This window comes from Oreochromis aureus, linkage group 7 (assembly GCF_013358895.1).
Source record: "Oreochromis aureus strain Israel breed Guangdong linkage group 7, ZZ_aureus, whole genome shotgun sequence".
NCBI lineage: Eukaryota > Metazoa > Chordata > Actinopteri > Cichliformes > Cichlidae > Oreochromis > Oreochromis aureus.
Genome location: NC_052948.1, coordinates 10,351,155 through 10,370,491, shown reverse-complemented (window position 1 = coordinate 10,370,491; position 19,337 = coordinate 10,351,155). Strand labels below are relative to the sequence as shown.

General features: G+C 39.7%; 1 protein-coding gene across 1 annotated transcript; it reads left to right on the top strand.

The window, feature by feature from the left end:
* The first annotated feature begins 6,285 nt into the window (after positions 1–6,285).
* elapor2a (endosome-lysosome associated apoptosis and autophagy regulator family member 2a) lies at positions 6,286–19,157 on the top strand. The gene is made up of 22 exons (XM_031737300.2): positions 6,286–6,581; positions 8,169–8,289; positions 9,585–9,774; positions 9,854–10,001; positions 10,699–10,788; positions 11,437–11,542; positions 11,645–11,797; positions 13,547–13,635; positions 13,743–13,923; positions 14,022–14,150; positions 14,575–14,665; positions 14,784–14,886; positions 14,973–15,110; positions 15,699–15,962; positions 16,050–16,223; positions 16,317–16,500; positions 16,772–16,868; positions 16,956–17,057; positions 17,166–17,292; positions 17,692–17,870; positions 18,190–18,358; positions 18,447–19,157. The coding sequence occupies exons 1-22, from the start codon at positions 6,486–6,488 to the stop codon at positions 18,513–18,515; spliced, it is 3,000 nt and encodes a 999-aa protein (XP_031593160.1). The 5' UTR covers positions 6,286–6,485; the 3' UTR covers positions 18,516–19,157.
* The last annotated feature ends 180 nt before the right edge of the window (positions 19,158–19,337 follow it).

Here is a 19,337-nt window from a genome sequence, read left to right as displayed (position 1 = left end):
TCCTGAGGGGAGTGTTTGGAAAAGGGAACACAAAGGGATACTGTCAGTCATTGTCAGGTCTTCACTGAATAACAAACATATTAATCTAATCCACATGGCTACTTTTGGCTGCTCCCTTATTGACAAGGGTTCACCACAGAGGGCAGCTCCAAATGTTAGATTTGGCAAGTACAACAGATACCCTTTCTGACGCAATGCTTATATGTGGCTTGCTATTCTGGCTCAAACTGGTGATCTCTCTCTTGTTAGTCAAATGTGTAAACTAATGCATTATGGAGCTTCTACTCACATGGCTATTAGTACAGGCCTTTAAGGGGCTGACTAAAGTAAAGTGTAGCTGTGCCACAACAAATAAAAATGAATCCAAGATTTTAATGCAATTTGCACACAATAAAGGCAAAATGGGGACTGCAGTTATGCTTATTAACATACTAAACCCTATTTTTAATAGTTGTTTATAGAAAGAACAGTGTGCCAAGCATTTTTGTCATAAAAATTTCAGGCAAACGTAATAGTTATGTGGTTCAAGGAGACTATTTAGAGGCTTTAAGTTTAATCTTATCAGCTTTATTTCTGTGACAACAAAACAAGAAATGCCTGTCTGATATTGCACATGTAAGTTTACTTTCTTTGGCTGTTTGCAGTGGTGTATTGTGAGATCTTTTATGTTCTTTGTTCTCTATTGTCCTCTTCAAACTAACCTCACTATTTGCCTACTAACACCATTCAGTAAACCTTTACTGTAAAGTGTAGTTCTGGACGTATGTGAGTGGTTGTGTGGTAGAGGGTGATACAGAAGAGTTTGCGTGATTGTTTAAAGTGGAAACAAATTTTTTATGAACCATCTAATCATTCTTCCTGTGTGTGTTCATGCACGCACGCGCATGTGTCTGTGTGTGTGTGTATTGTGCAGAATGTGCAGATATGATAGCAGTCGGCTCTGGATAAAGGAAGTGTTCCATAAACATGTCCGGCTTCGCAGGAGGGGTCAGAGATAAATGCTATGACGGATTTATCTCTCACTGATATGGGTCCACACAGACACACAGATGAAGCCTTTTGCTCCAAGAGATCAAAAGCTGCATCTGTTACACTGGAAGTCTTAACAGAAACATTAATGACTAAGTCCAGAGAATTACACCGTGGAATGACTCTACTGGGTGATCACAGTTATTCAAAAGTCACCTTCTGTTGCTCACACACTCCTACTCATTTCTCTTACTTGGTATACTGCACAGTATTCTCATTGCAGTCATAAAAGGTCATATTGTCACATTCCACTCGTTGAACTCTACAACAATGGGGACTTTATTTCATACCTTGATGGTAGGAGTCAGAAAGGCTTCTTGGTGTAAGTAGTTAGTTGTTAACTGATGGAGTAATATAGTACAATAGTGGTGCACATGATCAGATCATACCTATGGTCCGGTGAGCATGAATCTGTTGTCAAGATGAGGAAGTAAGGTGGGTGTTATGCAGACTTGTGAAAGTAAATATTGTGTAACCGCTTTCCTTTTGCCACACAGAATGAGAAATACATGCTGAAATAAAAAAGCTTTCTCATTCTCACTCTGATTCACCATACCATAGTGTATATCAACATTCCTGTGTGCATTCACAACCTTCAAATCCAAACATGCATTGTACTTTTGGCTAGTGTGCAGTTCTACTACAGCTGAATTTCGAGGCTATACAAAATCAAAAAGTGCTTTTATATGATCTGGTGAATAAGGGTGATAGTCAACTCAGCGCTTTAGTGTCGAAAAGAGAAGATTCCCAGCCTTTTGTATCACAATAACTTGCCATGAGATTTGTTTAACATAACTTAAACTTAATAGAAATAACGGCAAAAATGATCTTCAAAGACTGACAGACAGGCCATGCAGTTGGCAGTTTGCGTTTCAGGATTCTTATTAATACACCACCCCTCTTCCTTCTGGAGTTTCCATTGCTATTTGGCATTATTGATCAGAGCCTAAGGCCACAGCTTACATAATTTGCCCTCCTCCTCTTGGAACAAGATGGAAAACCTCGTGCAGTAAGTCTAAACACTGTATAAATAGCAGTTTTAAAAATGCAAAAACATGCATGTACATACACACACACACTCATAGCACGGCACAGATATATGTGTTTGAGGAGCTCAAGATACAGAGATCATGTTGAAAATTAGCTTCGGACACGTTTCACTGACACATTATCTACAGCTGGTGATGGCTCTGGTGGCAAAATACGTGTGTGTGCATGCATGTGTGTGTGGGGGTGGGGGTGTTTGTGTGTGTGTTGTGGTGGGGAGGGTAATTTTTTTAATCTGATTAATAAAAACTGAAACTTTCGTTTCTCCTGATAAGAAAGGCGTTAGTTTGATTGAGCTAGATTACTCTTTGCAAATCCCACACGGGATGAATGAACAGTTTTATTTGAGTTCTATGCCCCCTTGTGGTTATATAATTGATTACATCGATGCAATGCCCCAGCATGAAGGAAAATGAAGCAAGCAGCACGTATTTCAAATATCAAACAGTCAAAGTCTTAATTATGAACTGTGACAGTGTGGCTAGTATTATTTTTCTGTGAGAATGTGTGTGTTTGTGTGTGTGTGTGTGTGTGTGTGTGTGTGTGTGTGTGTGTGTGTGTGTGTGTGTGTGTGTCATCATGGAAAAATATGATCCTGGTGACACCTGTAGCAGAAGATACCACAAAGACGGCTTCAAGTACTTATGTGTGTGAATGTGTGCGTGGTTATATATTTTTAACATGAGAGGTTTAAGCCTACATGCATGGTCTGACCTATGAGTAATGGGGTGTTTGTGAGGGTGGCTATCTTATTCGCCACTAAATTCTTACCTCACTATGTCTGATAACAATGGAGGGTCTGGGAATGTGAGTATATTTGAGCTCCAGCTCTGGACTACACTCAGACTCCAGGTTGTCAATGTCCGAGTGCTCAGACAGGCAACGGGACAGTGGAGGTGACTCAAAGTATGGGTCATCATCTTTATCCTGCGTGTGGCAGACAGAGTTTGAGTTGGTACCATTTATTTTTCTGGTCCTGGAGTAACGGGCAGAGGTACAGCTGCCAGCCCTCTGAAGGTGTTTGTGCTCAAGTTCCTGTGGGCTGTCTGGTAGGGCTTCTGGCTGGGATATAACTGGATCTGCTGCTGGAAGTTCATGGTTATTACTGCTTTGCCTGGAGTTGTTTGCCTCCATAGACGGTGCAGGGTCAGTGTTAACATCAGCTGGATTACCAAAACAATGACCGAGAGATGAGCAAGGTAGTCCATGCATGCCGGCAGATTCAGAAATGACCAAGATAATAAATAAAATAAATCCTGGAGGCTCTAACATCACCAGATATGTAGTTTCCTAACACAGCAATAAATGTGTAGTACTTTCTTGTGGATCATCCAGCACTGGAGTCTGAGCTATTGCCATTTAGGTATTCATATCATTTAAAGGCACAAGAACAAGCCAAGTTACCAAGTTGTGATGTGATGTGTGAAAAAAATCTTCATATCCAGGAAAGGCTTTTGGTTGCATCCATAACAATTATTTCATCAATGCAATAGTGGTCCACTTTTCCTGAAGCAACCAGATCAACAGCTTATCCAAGGCTCGTCTTTAAAAATCCATATTGTGTCAGCCATCTTGGTGAATTGATCAATTTGTTAACACATTATTCTCTCATTGAAAAAAACAAACAAAAAAAGGGGAACCCCCCCCCCAAGCAAACCACAAGCAGTTTTTGACTATAAAGCAATTATTCCTTCTTCTCTTTTCTGCCACCCTGACAACCAGCATGAGTACAACTGTCTCAGGGTTTTATGTGCATATGTGAGTGCCTTGGTGTCTCATTACTCGATCAGGTAGTCCCTGGCTTGTTGTGAATTTGGAGGCTGGGGTTGGTCCACCTTGTTCCAGCTGGACTCTGGTTACCATCTGACTCAGGGTCAGTTACTAATACACTTGCCCTACACTTCACCACTATTAATTAATGAACTCATCTGATCACAGAGCAGCAGCTCAGGGTGTAAAGGTTATTGCAGCGTTACAGATGGTTGAATATGAGAGTTCAGGTTACAGGCAAACACCGTAAGTGATAGGCCTCAGATGAAAAAGAGAAAGGGGGAAAAAAGAGAGAGCTTGAGAGAGATGGATGGATAGATAGACAAATGCACAGAGAGAGAGAGAGAGAGAGAGAGAGAGAGAGAGAAAGAGAGAGAGGGTGGAGGCTGGCATCAGTCCTCACAGAAAAAGTGAGACGGTAGAAAGCCAGCTGCCTTTAGGTGACAGCTACTTGAATATCCATATAATCCCACGAAGAAAAGCTAGCTCAATAGTTTTGTTGGTTAATGATTTTTCATAGGAGATATCAATTTTAGCACTGTGACCCAACACAGGAAGTGTGTGATGTAAGCTTTATAGGCTCAGATTTCATACTCATATTTTAGACCACAAATATGTTGCATATGCCAATACAATATTTCTTATCATCTAGTTGTAATTCTGATTAAAGATAAGCTATAGTCTTCATTTGGTGCCAGCTGTATAGTTTTCTTAGTTGAAACCAAAATACTCTATACACAGGAAAAACAATTTATTGCTAAGTTTCCTGCAGCAGAATTAAATGTCAGAAAGGGTATATTCTGTCAAGCGAGGTAAAATTTCAACCCACGCGAATTTAACAGCAGGAGTCCTGACTCTCAGTGTGTGAACAAAGGGAAGTCCTAGCACTGTGGACAAGCCTTGTGACTCAGTTTAATGCAGCATGTCATAAATTATCCACGTGAGTGCCACAGGAAAGCAAGTTGATTACACAGCCTGCCAGGCATTTTTTCCCCTCTTGAAGCTATTATTATTTTATATGTTTTCTCACATGCTGTAAATTGGGGGGACAGGTTCAGTCTCATGGGAAAGATGGGTCATTTCTAAATTTCAAGTTCTTGGTGGCATTTTGGTCCTAAGTCGGTTGCACTGTTGACTGTAGGAGAAACACCAGACACAACAAATAAACTATTATGTCACCGACATGTTTACCATTTCCAAAGAAAGATTAATGTCTGATGACCAGTCAGTGGAGGTCATAACAATTTTACACACATTTTATATTTTAAACACAATGCTTTGCTTAGATGATTAAACACATTTCAAATTTCTGTCTATTAAATAGAAAATTAATAAGAAAACTGGTTAAAAAAAGAGAAGAGACTCATAATGTGCATTTCTGTTACACCTACAGGCACAGAGTTGTTCTGTCAGTCTGCTCTCCCGTGTTTTTTAATGCGGTTTGGTGCTATGGGTGTAATGCACACCCTGACAAATTGAGCCAGGGTGTTATTATGAAACATGCATGAGCTTTTTTGTGTAGGGATGTAAACAGAGACATACAGGCTTAGAGGGACTTTATAGCCAAGAATAAAAACATGCAACTAACTTATATCCATTCCATTTTGAGGTCGACATTATTTGGAAGCTTTAGAAATCTTCTCTCTGTTAGGCCTCCAGTAGTAACTGGAGTCTGGCAAACTCACACATGTGTTCAAAACCAAAAAAATGAGCACAAACCAGTTTTTCCATGTCAGACAGATCAGCTGGAAGTGCTACACTTACTATGTTAGACTTTCAGAGTTGTTTCTCACTTCAGACACAAAATAAAAAATAGAAATTTTATTGTTATTGCTCAGGCAGTAGATAACATAACACAGCTAACCAGAGCCGTCCCCACAGTAATGTTGCATAGCTTTGTTTCCCTCTGGTGGTCAGTTATGTGCATGACAGTCACTAGTGTTTAATATGAACATCGAATTGAAGCTGCTCGCAAGATCGTGAAAAAATCCTCTCAAAATGTTGTGTGCCCCAAAAATTGCTGCTCGTTCTTTGCCTTTAGCCACCAGTATTATAATTAATATGCTACTAAACATTTCGCTATATTTTGTGTATTTAAATGTTTTTATGATAGCCAGATTTTTTAAATTAAAAAACAATTCTTTATTTTATGTAAGCAACACTTCAGGAGGACCAGGAGGTTAAAAGCATGAATCAAAGCAGAAGAAAGAAAATACAAAAATACAACGACAGCAACAGAAGGCAGCATTACTTCGCCTTCAAATGAAAGGAAAACTGGGGGCTTAACTTCTGCAGTCAATATTTATGCGTTCCTAAACACATCCATATCACAAAAATGACATCATACAAAATGATGCATTTCATTAATCACTACCATCACAAATCATCAACCGTACGCACCAATCTTTATTTTGAAAACCTTAACCGGAAGCCCCATTTTTTTTTAATCCTACACTGCTTGAATCTGATGAGGCATCCCTGGAGCGCGCAGCGTAATTGCAGGTGGAAAGGCTGGGAAGCAAGAGGCGATACAAGCAGGTGTCAAGCCGGGTTCGGGTTCATGATACGTTCCTTTTTTCTCCTGGATTTCGGTTGTTTTTGTGTGTTTGTGTCCCCCCCGCCACCTTCGATGATCTACAATGCAGACCTCAGCTTGGCTCGTCGGTCGTTGCGCTCTCATCCTCTGCGCGCTCCAGCTGATGGACGGGACGAAAGGACAGAAGCAGTGTACTGAGGTGAGGCTACAGTCAATCAGTCTGAGCTGTTTATCGCTATATCAAAATAACTGGCAGTTTATATAGAAAAGAAAGAAAAGGCAGCTGCTGTGTCTGCGCATGCTTGAGCCAGTTTTTAATCTAGTGATCGAACAGTAAACACGATTAAACATTGATGTCACATTTCCGGGTCGATTTACGGTGTAGGATTGGAGTCCCACTATATAATTTGCAGCATGTGTGAAGACGCACACCTTAGCACTGCTTTCTGTTTAAATAACGCGAACAACATGGAGGAGTATGGATCACTCTTCAGGTCTGCTGTTTGTTGAACTTCAGCAGCCTGTGCTATTAAGTTATCAGTTTCCTGCATAAACTGGCTTTTCCTTCCCTCTGGTCTGGCTCAGCTCAACACGTCCTGACACTAGGCTGGCAGCACAACACACACACACACACACACACACACACACACACACACACACACACACACACACACACACACACACACACACACACACACACACAAAAACACAAACACAAACACAAACACAAAGGTGTCCCAAGATAGAGGAGCAACATTCCTCTAAGTCATTCAATGTTTTCACACTGACAAAGAGAATACTGCGGGCCTCCAGTTTGTTCCTATATGGTGGTTAAATCATTGTGCAGCCTTAGCTCTTCTGGGGAGGGTGAGACTTACCAGAGCTGATATTTACGCTGAAAGAAATTTATTCTGAAGAGGACTTTGCTGAGTCATGGTGTGAGATGAATATTGAACAGCTGCCACATCAGTGATTGACCACAGCTCTTATGGGAGTCGCAAGAGATAACGAGGGTTTAGTGTTGCACAGTTCACAATCCTGTATTATTATTTTTTTTTATCACTACAGCAGAAAAAGCAGTTTGTGTACTAATATGCTTGATTTAGCCTCATTTCTTGTGACCTTTATCAGAAAGCGTCACTGAGCTCTACCCTTAGACCCACTTAAAACCAGGAAAAAAATCACTCCGCACACAACAGCTTGCATGTGTCGGGGTGTCAAAATCTGGTTTGGCTCAAGGAATAGCATTATGTAAACTGTCAGAAATTAGGCCACCCGCCTCTGTAGACACAAGATGAGGAGAAGCTCAGTGGAATCAAGAACACTGGGCCAGTGCTTTTCACTTTTCACTCATGGGCCACAGATTAAAACAATTACATGCAATAATCGAATGTCTAAGTGAGCCTACTTGAAATGTTAAAAGCTGCTGGTAAAATGACTCAGCCTCTTTCACCAGCAGCCCACTGCTGCCATCTCCCCTACTCCTATCACCATGGAGATGGTTTGTTGTGACCAGAGGCAGAAGAATGGTTTTAGCTTTAGAGATTACACTGTGACTGGCACTCATGTTTTTCAACCAGTAGCAGCTGGATACTGTAGTAATTCTTTGTTAGTTGCAAGCAGTCTGCTTTGATTTGCTGGTGATTCTTATCTGGAAGAGATGATTCTGTGCTTTGGTTTGGGTGGAGATGTTTGCTGACCTGCCTCTGGCCTATGTTTACTCAAGTTTTATGTCCAAGCCTGCTATGTTGACTGACTTCTTATGTTTTGTGTGTCTCCCTGGCAGACCGATTACTACTTTGAGTACACGGAATGTGACAGCACAGGATCTCGGTGGAGAGTGGCCATCCCACAGATCCCTGGGGCCTGTACTGGACTACCAGCGCCAGTGCAAGGCACAGAATGCAGTGAGTTAAGTGTGCGTGTGGAAAATGACTGAAGCTGATGTGTGTATGTCACCTTCTTATCAGTAGCTGGAATTTTCACCACCACAACCTGACTGTGTTTGGACGTCGACCAACCATAGAGTGAAGCTACAGGCCAATAACCTTGGAGCAAAAACGATGTTACATAATATCTTTCTGTGCTTGCTACGAAACAAGGCACATAATTGATGGCACGTGTTGAGGCCTTCAGTTAGTGGTTGTTTGTCAGTGAGCACAGGTGCTCACTGACAAACACGTATGCTTGAGGATGTCAACTCAAGCGCGTTTGGCGCTTTTCATTGGGCCGTGTAACTAACCTTTCCAGTCGATACTAATGTATTTTTTTTTTCTTAAGTAAAACTGTGAGTCATAGGGAGTGTTACTTTTTTTTTTTTTTTGTAGTTTTTGTTTGACACTCTTATCATAATGGCGCCTAGATGACACCGTTTCATTACATGATGGAATGCTCATGTTGGTGGTCATACAAGTTTGTTCTTTATCATTCACCTGTACAGGTTTGCCCAGTGCTTTTATTCAACACCACCTCACTAATGGATCAAATTCAACTATAGGGTTCATGGATGCTTTCTTTTCTTTTACTGTTTTCAAGCCTCCATGTGTTATGTATGCATAAATTGTTTGGAAAAAATGATTTTATTTATTATTTTAATAATAATAGTGCAGTGAATTTGAATGCACTGAAGACTGAACTAACAAAATGCTTTCCATATCAGCATTGTTTTTCATCTTTTGTTATTTTAAAAACATTTTTGTTTCCTTCTTCCTCCTCAGACCAGTATATATATACACTTGTGTTCTCATAGGTTCGTCATCTAATTCTAACTCGCATATGATATTTCAGTGTCATTCACTGTATTGAAATACAGCAAAGCGCCCACTTACTGAGCTTATCTGTCACCAGTTGTTATGTGTAAGTATCAAAGTGCATGCCAGAGCAAACTATTTTTAAATCTAGCCTTGAAGCAGTTGCATGCTCTCACATTTAGCATAGAGAAGCATCACAATGCCATTAGACCAGAACAGGTATGAGGAAGAACTCTCCTCATACCTGTTCTGGAGAAATGCAGAGACACAATGGCTCAGTGAGGGGAAAACAAGTACAAAGAAACTGTGTAACAGATGTAAGAGTGAAGTTTTTCAATCACTGGGGTTACATTACATGTAATGGCTGATGCGACCATGCTTTTTGCTGTAGAATGTGAAGAAGGTTGGTAAATTCAATAACTGTTTTCTTTCTCTTTCGCTGTGTCCACTAGCCTTCTCGTGTAAGGCTGGAGAGTTCCTGGAGATGTCAGCTCAGGAGTGCACTCAGTGTGCAGCAGGAAGCTACTCCCTCGGTAGCGGTATCCGCTTCGACCAATGGGATTACATGCCTATAGGTTTTAGTAGCCTAGCAACCTCCCTGGAGAACAGCCTACCGGGTTATAACAGCCTCACCTGTAACAGGTAATTGAGTAAGACATTAAAAAAGTGAAAAAGTTGGGGAAAATACTATGCTGGATTTATTTATTTTTTTTTCTTGTAGTTCTTCCTGGGTTCCTCAGGGAAACTATCTGGAGTCCAACAGGGATGAATGCACAGTCTCTCTCATCTATGCTGTGCATCTGAAGAAACAAGGCTCAGTTAGCTTTGAGTACCAGTATCCTGACAGTAACCTGCTATTTGAGTTCTTTGTGAGTATCCGTTGCCTTTCAGTGCTGCCATCAGTTCATTATTATTAGTTGTATATACATCTATCTATGCTATTTTATTTGTAAGGAGCCTGCAAGAGCTAATTAAAAAGTATTATAGATTGTGCTCAAGCTAAAGCATAGTAACATAGTTTTCTTGCAGTTAATTCTAGTACTTCTGTTTTTTGTATTTTCCCCATTACACTTATCCTGACACAGCATTAATGTAGGTATGCATGTGTATGCATGATCATGCACAGTCAAAGTCAAAGTCAGTTTTATTTGTCAATTTCTTCAGATGTACTTGCCATACAAAGGAATTGAAATTACGTTTCACACTGTCCCATGCGTAGACATAGACAACAATAAAGTGCAGATGCACAACATTTAGGTAACATACAGGATATAACAAGACACGACCTACACATAACATATAATAAAGTGTTCCACAGTGCGCCCTGGAAAGTAGTGTACTAGTCTACTTGACGTAGTCCCAGGTTGTGGTTGGTAAGTGTTTTTGTTTTAATGCAGCATAAGACTGTAGCAGCAGTAATAGTAATATAAATAATATAAATAGTGCTAAAGAAAATACTAAAAATACTAAAAATATATAGCAGCAGGTGTGTTGTAATTGAAAATTACTGTGAAGAAAGGGGGAAGGTTTTGATCTGATGGGCACTTTCTGCTTGTGTGTGTTTAGATCCAGAATGACCAGTGTCAAGAAATGGATCAGTCTGATGACAAGAAGTGGCTCAAGCTCACCAAGCATGGCGAATGGGCAACTCATACGGTAAATGTCTCACAGAGCAAGATGCCGAGTAGACAGAAAGGGCAGGTTTTTGGCCTTGTTCTCCCAAAACAAATGTATTGTGTAACATCCACCCAGCGGATAGAAGCAGGAAGCGTGTACACAGAAAGGAGCTGGCATCATTTTATACTGTCTCCAGTAATTTTCCACTCATGCTGAAAATGAGCCTTTGCACGTACATATTTTGGTTTCTGCACTGTGAATTAAAAAATACAATTAAATGTAATATATGGATCTTCGTGAGATAGATTTCTAGTGGTGGTACTGCTCCTTGCTTCTTTTCGCAGGTTAGATTAGACTTGTTTGGTTCAAGAAAATGTTCCACATTGTTCTGCTATTTTAATTCCTTAATAAGAAAAAAAAAATATGAATTTACTTGCATGGCATTATATGCTCTGAAAACAAAACAAACAATTTGTATAAAGTTACGGTTGTCCTGCATACTTTGTAGTTTATGTTTTCTGAACTTGTGCTGTTAAGCTTTATACTTCATAGGTAGATCGCTATAGAGTTACAGCTTAGCTGCTGCAATTAAGCTGATCGCATATAATGACCTTTCTTAATTTTCAGATGGCAAATATTATTAATATTTAAACCCAAACTGATGATGCATTGACATGTGTATTCTAGGTGAACCTGAAATCTGGCACCAACATCCTTTACTGGAGGACCGGAGGTGTTACGATGGGAAAGAAAGTGGTGAATCCTGCACTGCTGAAAAATATTCATATTGAAGGTTGGTGGTTACTTTTGCTTTTTTCTTTTTCTCTTTATAAACAATGACTAAAAAATAGATCAAACAATCACTACTTCTTTCTATCTTTTCTGCTCCGCTCAGGTGTTGCCTACACATCAGAGTGTTTTCCGTGTAAGCCGGGATCTTTCAGTCGAGTCCCTGGCTCCTCCTCATGTGAACCCTGTCCTCGGGACACCTATTCTGGCCATGGTGCCAGTTCCTGCACTCCCTGTAACACCAGCACTCAGTATGCAGGTATGAATAAAAAGCTAGATTTGCCATTTCAAATCTGTTTTGAATCCTAATTGCTATCACTGCTATTCACAGAAGCACATCTAAAGGATATAGATAGAGCTTGTCCTATTTTTATGTCACAGTTGTCAAACTTTAGAAAAAGAAACACAGTGTGCCCGTGTGATCGCAAGGGAATAGCAGGTTTTGGCAACTGGGGCAGCAAAAGTAATGCTTGATTTTTATGTTAGTATATTTGCTAACATATGTAATATGATAGGAAGGCAGCCAGTGCACTAGAATCTTGAACTAGAAGTTTTGATTTTTTTCCCCAGGTGGTATGAACGAGGACTTTTCAGTTAAAGTATTGTGGTTATTTTATTTGTATGATGTATCTTGTAACATACTTTTACATACTGCTACATAATGTTAACATACTTTTTGAAAATGTATTTATTTGGATCTTTCTACTCAAGTGATTTTAAAAAAAAAAAAAAACCCATTATTCACTTTTTTTAAAAAATTGGCCTGTACCATATTAAATAGGCACATCTCAGGATAAACATTAAGGACTGCCAATAAGTTGCACCCCTTTGGATTATGAACTAAATATGACACAACCTACTCCTTGCCTGGGACAATGATTGGCCATTTCTTGTAGGTGCACTGTTGACCGATATGTATTTTGATGTTATTTTTTAATATTTTCTAATTGAGCTGTTCTCAGTGATGTGTTTTATGAAGACCAAAAGGCAAAACCAGCTGATATGGCAATACAGCTCTTCTGTGTACTTCAAACGAGTTGTTCAGACTGTTTAACCATCTAATAAAATTTAAGTTGTAAGCTGAACGAACAGACAATTCCAGAGTTTTTACTGAGGTAAACTTTGCCTTGATAAAGAATCATATAATGCATTTAATTAATTTTCTGTTTAGTAAAGTAATTTAAAAGTGACTGGATACAGCTAGATACGGTAGAGAATTAGGGCCACCGGGAAAAAAAGTGGGCACGTCTTTTTTTTCTTCTTTTCCAGAATTCTGAGAAAAAAAAGTCAGAATTTTGACTTTTTTCTCAGAATTCTGACTTTAATTTAAGAATTCAGAGAAAAAAGTCAGAATTATGAGAAAAAATAATTCTGAGGAAAAAGTCAGAATTCCGAGTTTAACCTCCTAAGACCCGAACTCTTCCACGACATGCATTTTTAATTTCTCTTTGATATTTGGGCATATTGGGGCCCGATGAATGTAAAAACAAAGAATTTCCAGATTTTTTTTTTTTTTTTATTTTTGTTTTTAAGAAAAATGAGAGCCACAAATGAGGATATTCATTTAAAATTTTGATAGAACAGTAGCAGTATAATGTCCTCGTAAGTGGATATCAGGCCCATGTAGAACAAAATTGAGTATTTTGGTCTAAATAACCAAAAATGTGATGTCCACATATGTGGACGGCAGGTCCTAGGAGGTTAATCTCAGAATTCTTTCTTTTTCTCAGAATTCTGGAAAAGAAGACACATGCCCACTTTTTTTTTTTTTTTCCCCAGTGGCCCTAGTCCTCTTCCATAGCTAGATCATTCAGGGAATAAACATATTTAATTTAGTACAGCTGCTTTTAGATATTGTGCGACTGCTGGTTTACTAGTGTTGTATCCATATAAAAGGAAATGATGGGGGGGGAAGAATCGATTCTCCTTAAAATTGTTCCTGTTTTTAAATAATTGTATTTGCATCTCCTATGCTAATATTAATACAATTTATCCCCACTTTTCCAAGCTGAGGGATCTTCCTCATGTAAGGACAGACCTCCCTGTTCCATGAAGGATTATTTCCAGATCCACACAGCTTGTGACCAAGAGCGCAAGGTGAGAGAAAAGAGGCTACCTCTTTACTAAAGAGCCTGTTGAGACTCACTCTATAATCACAGTTTGTCCTTTTTATTCCAACTCACACCTTTTCTATCTGATTTCAGACACAGGTCATATACAAGTGGGTTGAACCTAAGATCTGTCTTGAGAATGTGACTGGAGCTGTGACATTGCCTCCAAGTGGAGAACGAGAGCCCTGCCCCCCCTGTAACCCTGGTTTCTATAACAATGACACGGCCACATGCTCACCATGTCCACCTGGAACCTTTTCCGATGGCATGAAACGTACTGAAAACTTTCTATCTTACAGTCCTCATTTGTCTTTCACTTACCTTTTGTTTCATGCGGTTTCCCAATTGTATTTTTTACTGTTTGTTCCCCAGCATGTCAACAGTGTCCTGCAGGCTCTGAGCCCACCTTGGGGTATGAGTACAAATGGTGGAATGTTCTTCCTTCTAACATGAAGACTTCCTGTTTTAATGTCGGCAATTCCAAGTGTGACAGTATGAATGGTAGGTGTTTATGGCAAGATATGTTCACTTTTGCTCTTTCTCTCAATTCTGGTCTATTTTGTCACTGTATTGTGTGATGACTCCGATGAAATGACTCAAAAAGCATGGCAAATATTTGGCTACCATTAGCAACACAACACTAACCGCAACACCCTCACGACACTAACCGCAACACTGACATGACATTAACTGCAACGCTGACACCAACGCCCCCCCCAAACAACAAAAACATCACCTCCTATGACAACAATGATGCCAACAGCTCTTCCTCCTCCTCCAACAAACTAGCTTATTGTGCTCATGGGGGGAGGGGGGACGGTTTATCTTTATTTTAAGCAAATACACCAGAGTTCATGCAGTTTCCTAAATGTCTATACATTATTATACTATATTTATTTATTTATTTATTTATTTTCGTTTTCAGGTTGGGAGGTTGCAGGTAATCACATCCAGACTGGAGCCGGAAGCTCTGATAATGATTACCTCATCCTCAACCTCCATGTTCCTGGATTCAAGTAAGGATAGTTGCTTTGAGTTTTTTAGCCTCCATCACTTTTGCCACTGAGCTATTTCTTTCAGTTGTGACTAATTCCCTTCTTCTGTCTTCATATGCTTCTGTTTATTTGCCATCAGGCTTCCTACTTCAGTGTCGAGTCATTCAGGGGAAGAATTTGGTCGCATTACATTTGAATTTGAAACTTCTTGCACAGCTGACTGTGAGCTCTACTTCATGATGGTGAGAAGAGTTCCTGACATGATTGCTGCTCTGAAAAATGTTACCATAGATTTTCAAACCAGAAATTTGTCTAATGAATCTTTTAGGATGTAAACAGGAAGAGTACAAAAATAGTGGAGTCTTGGGAGAAAAATAAAACAAGGCAAACCTACACACACATCATGACAAAGAATGCTTCAGTTTCCTACACATGGGCCTTCCAGAGGACTAACCAAGCTTCGGATGTGAGTAGAAGTACACAATTACACACAGATATGAACTAATTTAAACTATATTCACTTCAAAGCTGTCAATGAATGATGTTCATTAATACTTTCCATCCATCCATTCATTTCCTTCCACTTATCTGGGGCTGGGTCATTAGGGCAGCAACCTAAGCAGAGAAGCCCAGACCTCCCACTCCCTGGCCACCTCCTCCAGCTCCCACTCCCACTAAATTATAGTTATATATAAATATATAACTCTAATTTAATTTACCTCAAATGTTTTAGTTATCTCATATCATTGCAAACCTTATTACATATCATAAAGTGCAAAACTGTAAGAGTAACAGTAACCTTTGCTTCTTCCTTTTGGTTTTGAACTTGCTTTGGTTGTTGTTGTCATTGTGTTGTAATTTGTGCAATAGCTAATAAAATCTGAAATGACTGAGTTCTTGAGCTCCGACCACTTTAGGTACACAAAGTACTCCCTTCTTTTTGGTTCTAAAGATAAATTCGGAAGTGTCATTCAGTGTCTTGCACAATATATCAACACTGGAGATTTTATTTCATGTCATCTAGCTGATGTGTATTTATCTCTCTCTACCTAAGGTACGTCAGTATGTCAAAGATGTGGCGCGAATCTACTCCATCACCGTGAGTAACGCGGTTGATGGAGCGTCCTCTGGGTGTCGGGTTTGTGCCCTCGGTGCACAACCGTCCAGCTCCGCGTGTGTGCCGTGCCCACCTGGGCATTACATAGACGCAAGTACGAGCCAGTGCACAGAGTGTCCACCTAACACGTACCTGATGCCTCACGCTGCACCAGGCCCTGATGCCTGCAAATCCTGTGGACCTTCCAGCAAAAGTGATAAGGTTTGTTGGTAAGATTGAGAAAGAAATTAAGAAAATTCTTGTTATCAGTAAGACAGTACACCAGATACCTGTGTATTTGTTTTCCAGGAGCACAGCTTATGCTATAGTGACTGTCACTTCACCTACACAGAAGGCAATGCCACTCTGACTTTTGACTTCAGCTCACTTGGGCCAGTGGGGTCACTGATGAATGGCCCAAGCTTTACCTCAAAAGGAACCAAGTACTTCCATCACTTCAATATCAGTATCTGTGGAGGAAAGGTGCGCAAAGATGAAAATGCGCAGAAAATCCTGCAATTTTAAAGGTGTTGTGCACAAATTGAATGTGATTGCAATTTTCTCTTTTTCTTTAAGGGTCAGTTGGCAGTATGTACAGACAATGTAACAGACCTATCCATCACCGACTCCCAGAGAGAAAAAGAAGGGCCCAATGCTATCACGACCTTCATCTGTCAATCAACAATAATCCCAGCTAGTGGACGAGGATTCCACACAGCCCTCTCCTCGCAGTCCATTAACCTGGCTGACACATTTGTTGGTTAGTGAGCATCAAACACAGACGGTGGCAGTGAAGAGAATTGAATTTAGGATTTCTTTTTTATACCCCTATTTTTATTTTAAAAGAATAAAATAATTAATATGTGATGATAAGTAAAAGGTCCTTTTTTTTTTTGTGGGGATCATTACTCATATAATATGAAAGGTCTTTTTTCCTGGTCTTTAAATGTTAGACTCCTGTCATAGAAAAGATTAAAGACAAATTAAAAGTAAACATATTATTAAGTCATACTTTCTATAAATATTAACAGGGGCAACTGTGGATGACAACCTTGAAGGAATAAGTGTAACACCAGATCTGTTTCCCAAGACCTCCAAGAAAGTCCCTGATGTCAACTTTTACTACAGGTGCCTATCATTACAGGCATTATTTATAGAGTGGAAAAAAAAAATCAGTGCTTTAAGCTTCTTGCTTTCTGTGCTTTGTGGTGTAAGGTCTTTGGAGACAACTTCATCTTGCGAGTTGGGTCGGAGCGTGGTGGTGAGACTTCGCTGTAACCCAGACAAGAGCACTACGGGGGAGCTCTCAGTACCCAGGTCTTTCTTATCTACGTCTCTCTAATTTTCATGTGTTGCATCACAGTTTGTAACTGTTCTGTACTGTGGTCCAGCTTACTGAACAAATTGTGCCTTTGGCTATTTCAGTCAGTGCCCAGCTGGAACGTGTGATGGTTGCACCTTTCAATTCTTATGGGAGAGCTCAGGGGCTTGTCCTACATGCACAGAAAGAGACTACCATCAGATAGAGGGAGTCTGCAAGGGAGGAAATCAGGTGTGTTTGTGGACATATACTTGTCTATGAGTACTAGATTTTTTTTAAAGGCACGTTTAATGTGAATTAAAACAGACTGTTTACTGCAGCTTTCATTTGAAGTGGTTTATATTCACCTCAGATTTTAAAATTCTTATCCAATTTTACAGCCAGTCAAGCAACCAAACGGGTTATAATTCCACAACTGTTCATGCTAACAAGCCTAAAGGTTGTTAGCATCCAAAATATCCATGTATGTAGAAAAATCCCCCAAAGCTTAAAGTCAGCACTATAACAGTCTTTGTTTCACTTAAAATGCAGGTCGCTGGAATGAAGACAAACCTATTAAACACTTCAAATTTCTATTTACACTTACCAGTGTATGCTCTGTCCCATTCATATGTGTATATCCATCCTTAGGACTTGTTGTATGTGTGGAATGAACCAAAGCTGTGCATGGGTGGTGTGACCTTGCCTGCTAAGAAAACACAGGCCTGTGAGGGCATTGAGTTCTGGATCCAGCTTGGTGCAGGACTGGGAGCTTTCACTGCAGTTTTGCTCGTTTTCCTGACCTGCTATTTCTGGAAGAAGAACAAACGGTATCTTTAGCTTCTTGTTCTTTAACTTCCCACATCATTATTTAATTAAATTTTTTCCTCCTTTTTCCCCTTAACTCCCCTTAATAGTCTCCCCTTCTCCATTTCTGACCTTCTTCCTCATCAATGCTGTAAGATTTTAGCTTTGCATGTTTTGTTTTTCTCCTTTTTTCTTTCCTTAACTTTGTCTCTTCTTCTCCATTATTACCGAATCCCATCTCTTGCCATTCTCTCTGTCACATCACAGTATTTATGTGGAGATTCTTCTTCTTCTTCTTGTAAATTTCTGCAGTATTGATTCTGTCACTTGTCTCTGTGCAAGGTTGGAGTATAAGTACTCCCGGCTGGTGATGTCTGCTAATAAGGAATGTGAAATGCCAGTGGCTGACAGCTGTGCTGTGATGGAGGGAGAGAATGAGGCAGACATGGAGGATGAAGTTGTATACACAAAACCTTCCCTATTTGGAAAACTCAAAGCCATAGCATCCAAGGTGAGAGACACAGTATCACTATACTTTTACATATACTTTTAAAACCACATACTGTTGCCATATAATTCTCTTTTCATTTTCATTTTAGAGAAATGGAGATAACTATGAAAATGTGCAGCTAAACTCGGCTCATTCCAAAACACTGGTGTGGAGCTAGAGTGGAAGTACAGTGAAGGGGGCTGAGGGAAGAAATCAGACCCTCAAGAGACTTTTCCCACTTTGTGACCCCTAGCTAACCACCCCCTTTATAAGCTTTGATACCTGGAACACCAACTGTTTGTATGTGCACACACATATAGACACAACATCAGAGCCATGTTCAGACGAGTCACACTAACCTGGTGGCCTTAAAGCTTGGTACGATGGAGCTGTCCAGTTAAAGACTGTGAAGCAGGTGTGTGACTGACACTTCCTGATAATTGTCTGATTCTAATTTATTTCAGGAAAAAATTGATAGAAGAGCTCAGGGTAAGACAAAGACCTATTTAAGATGTCCTGTTTTGCAATTTTTCTCTCTTCAGTTTGTGTATCGTCCAATATTTCGTTGATGCCTGTGGTATAGTTCATCTTCAGGAAAGCTATGATTTGCCTTTCCGTATCCCACAGATGTTAACACAGATTGGTTTATTCTTTTCATGTACAATCATTATCTTCTCATGTTTTTGTTGTTTTTTTTATTTGAAATTATATAATGAGGAGAACTACTGATCAGTTGAAATTTGAATTTGCCATATTCTGTTTGGGTTGTGGTGTGGACTGTCCATGTACATCAAATAAATCATGATGTATTTATGTATAACCTGAATCAGTTTGATTATCTCATTTAAAAAGCTGCTGAGAAATTAAGCAATAACTACATGTGACTTGAGGTCAAGTCAAATGTATTTGTTCAATACTATTTAGACTCAAAGTACTTTTGCATGCTTTGCAGACTGAAAAGGGGAATACAAAGAGACATTTAAAACATCTGTAAACATAT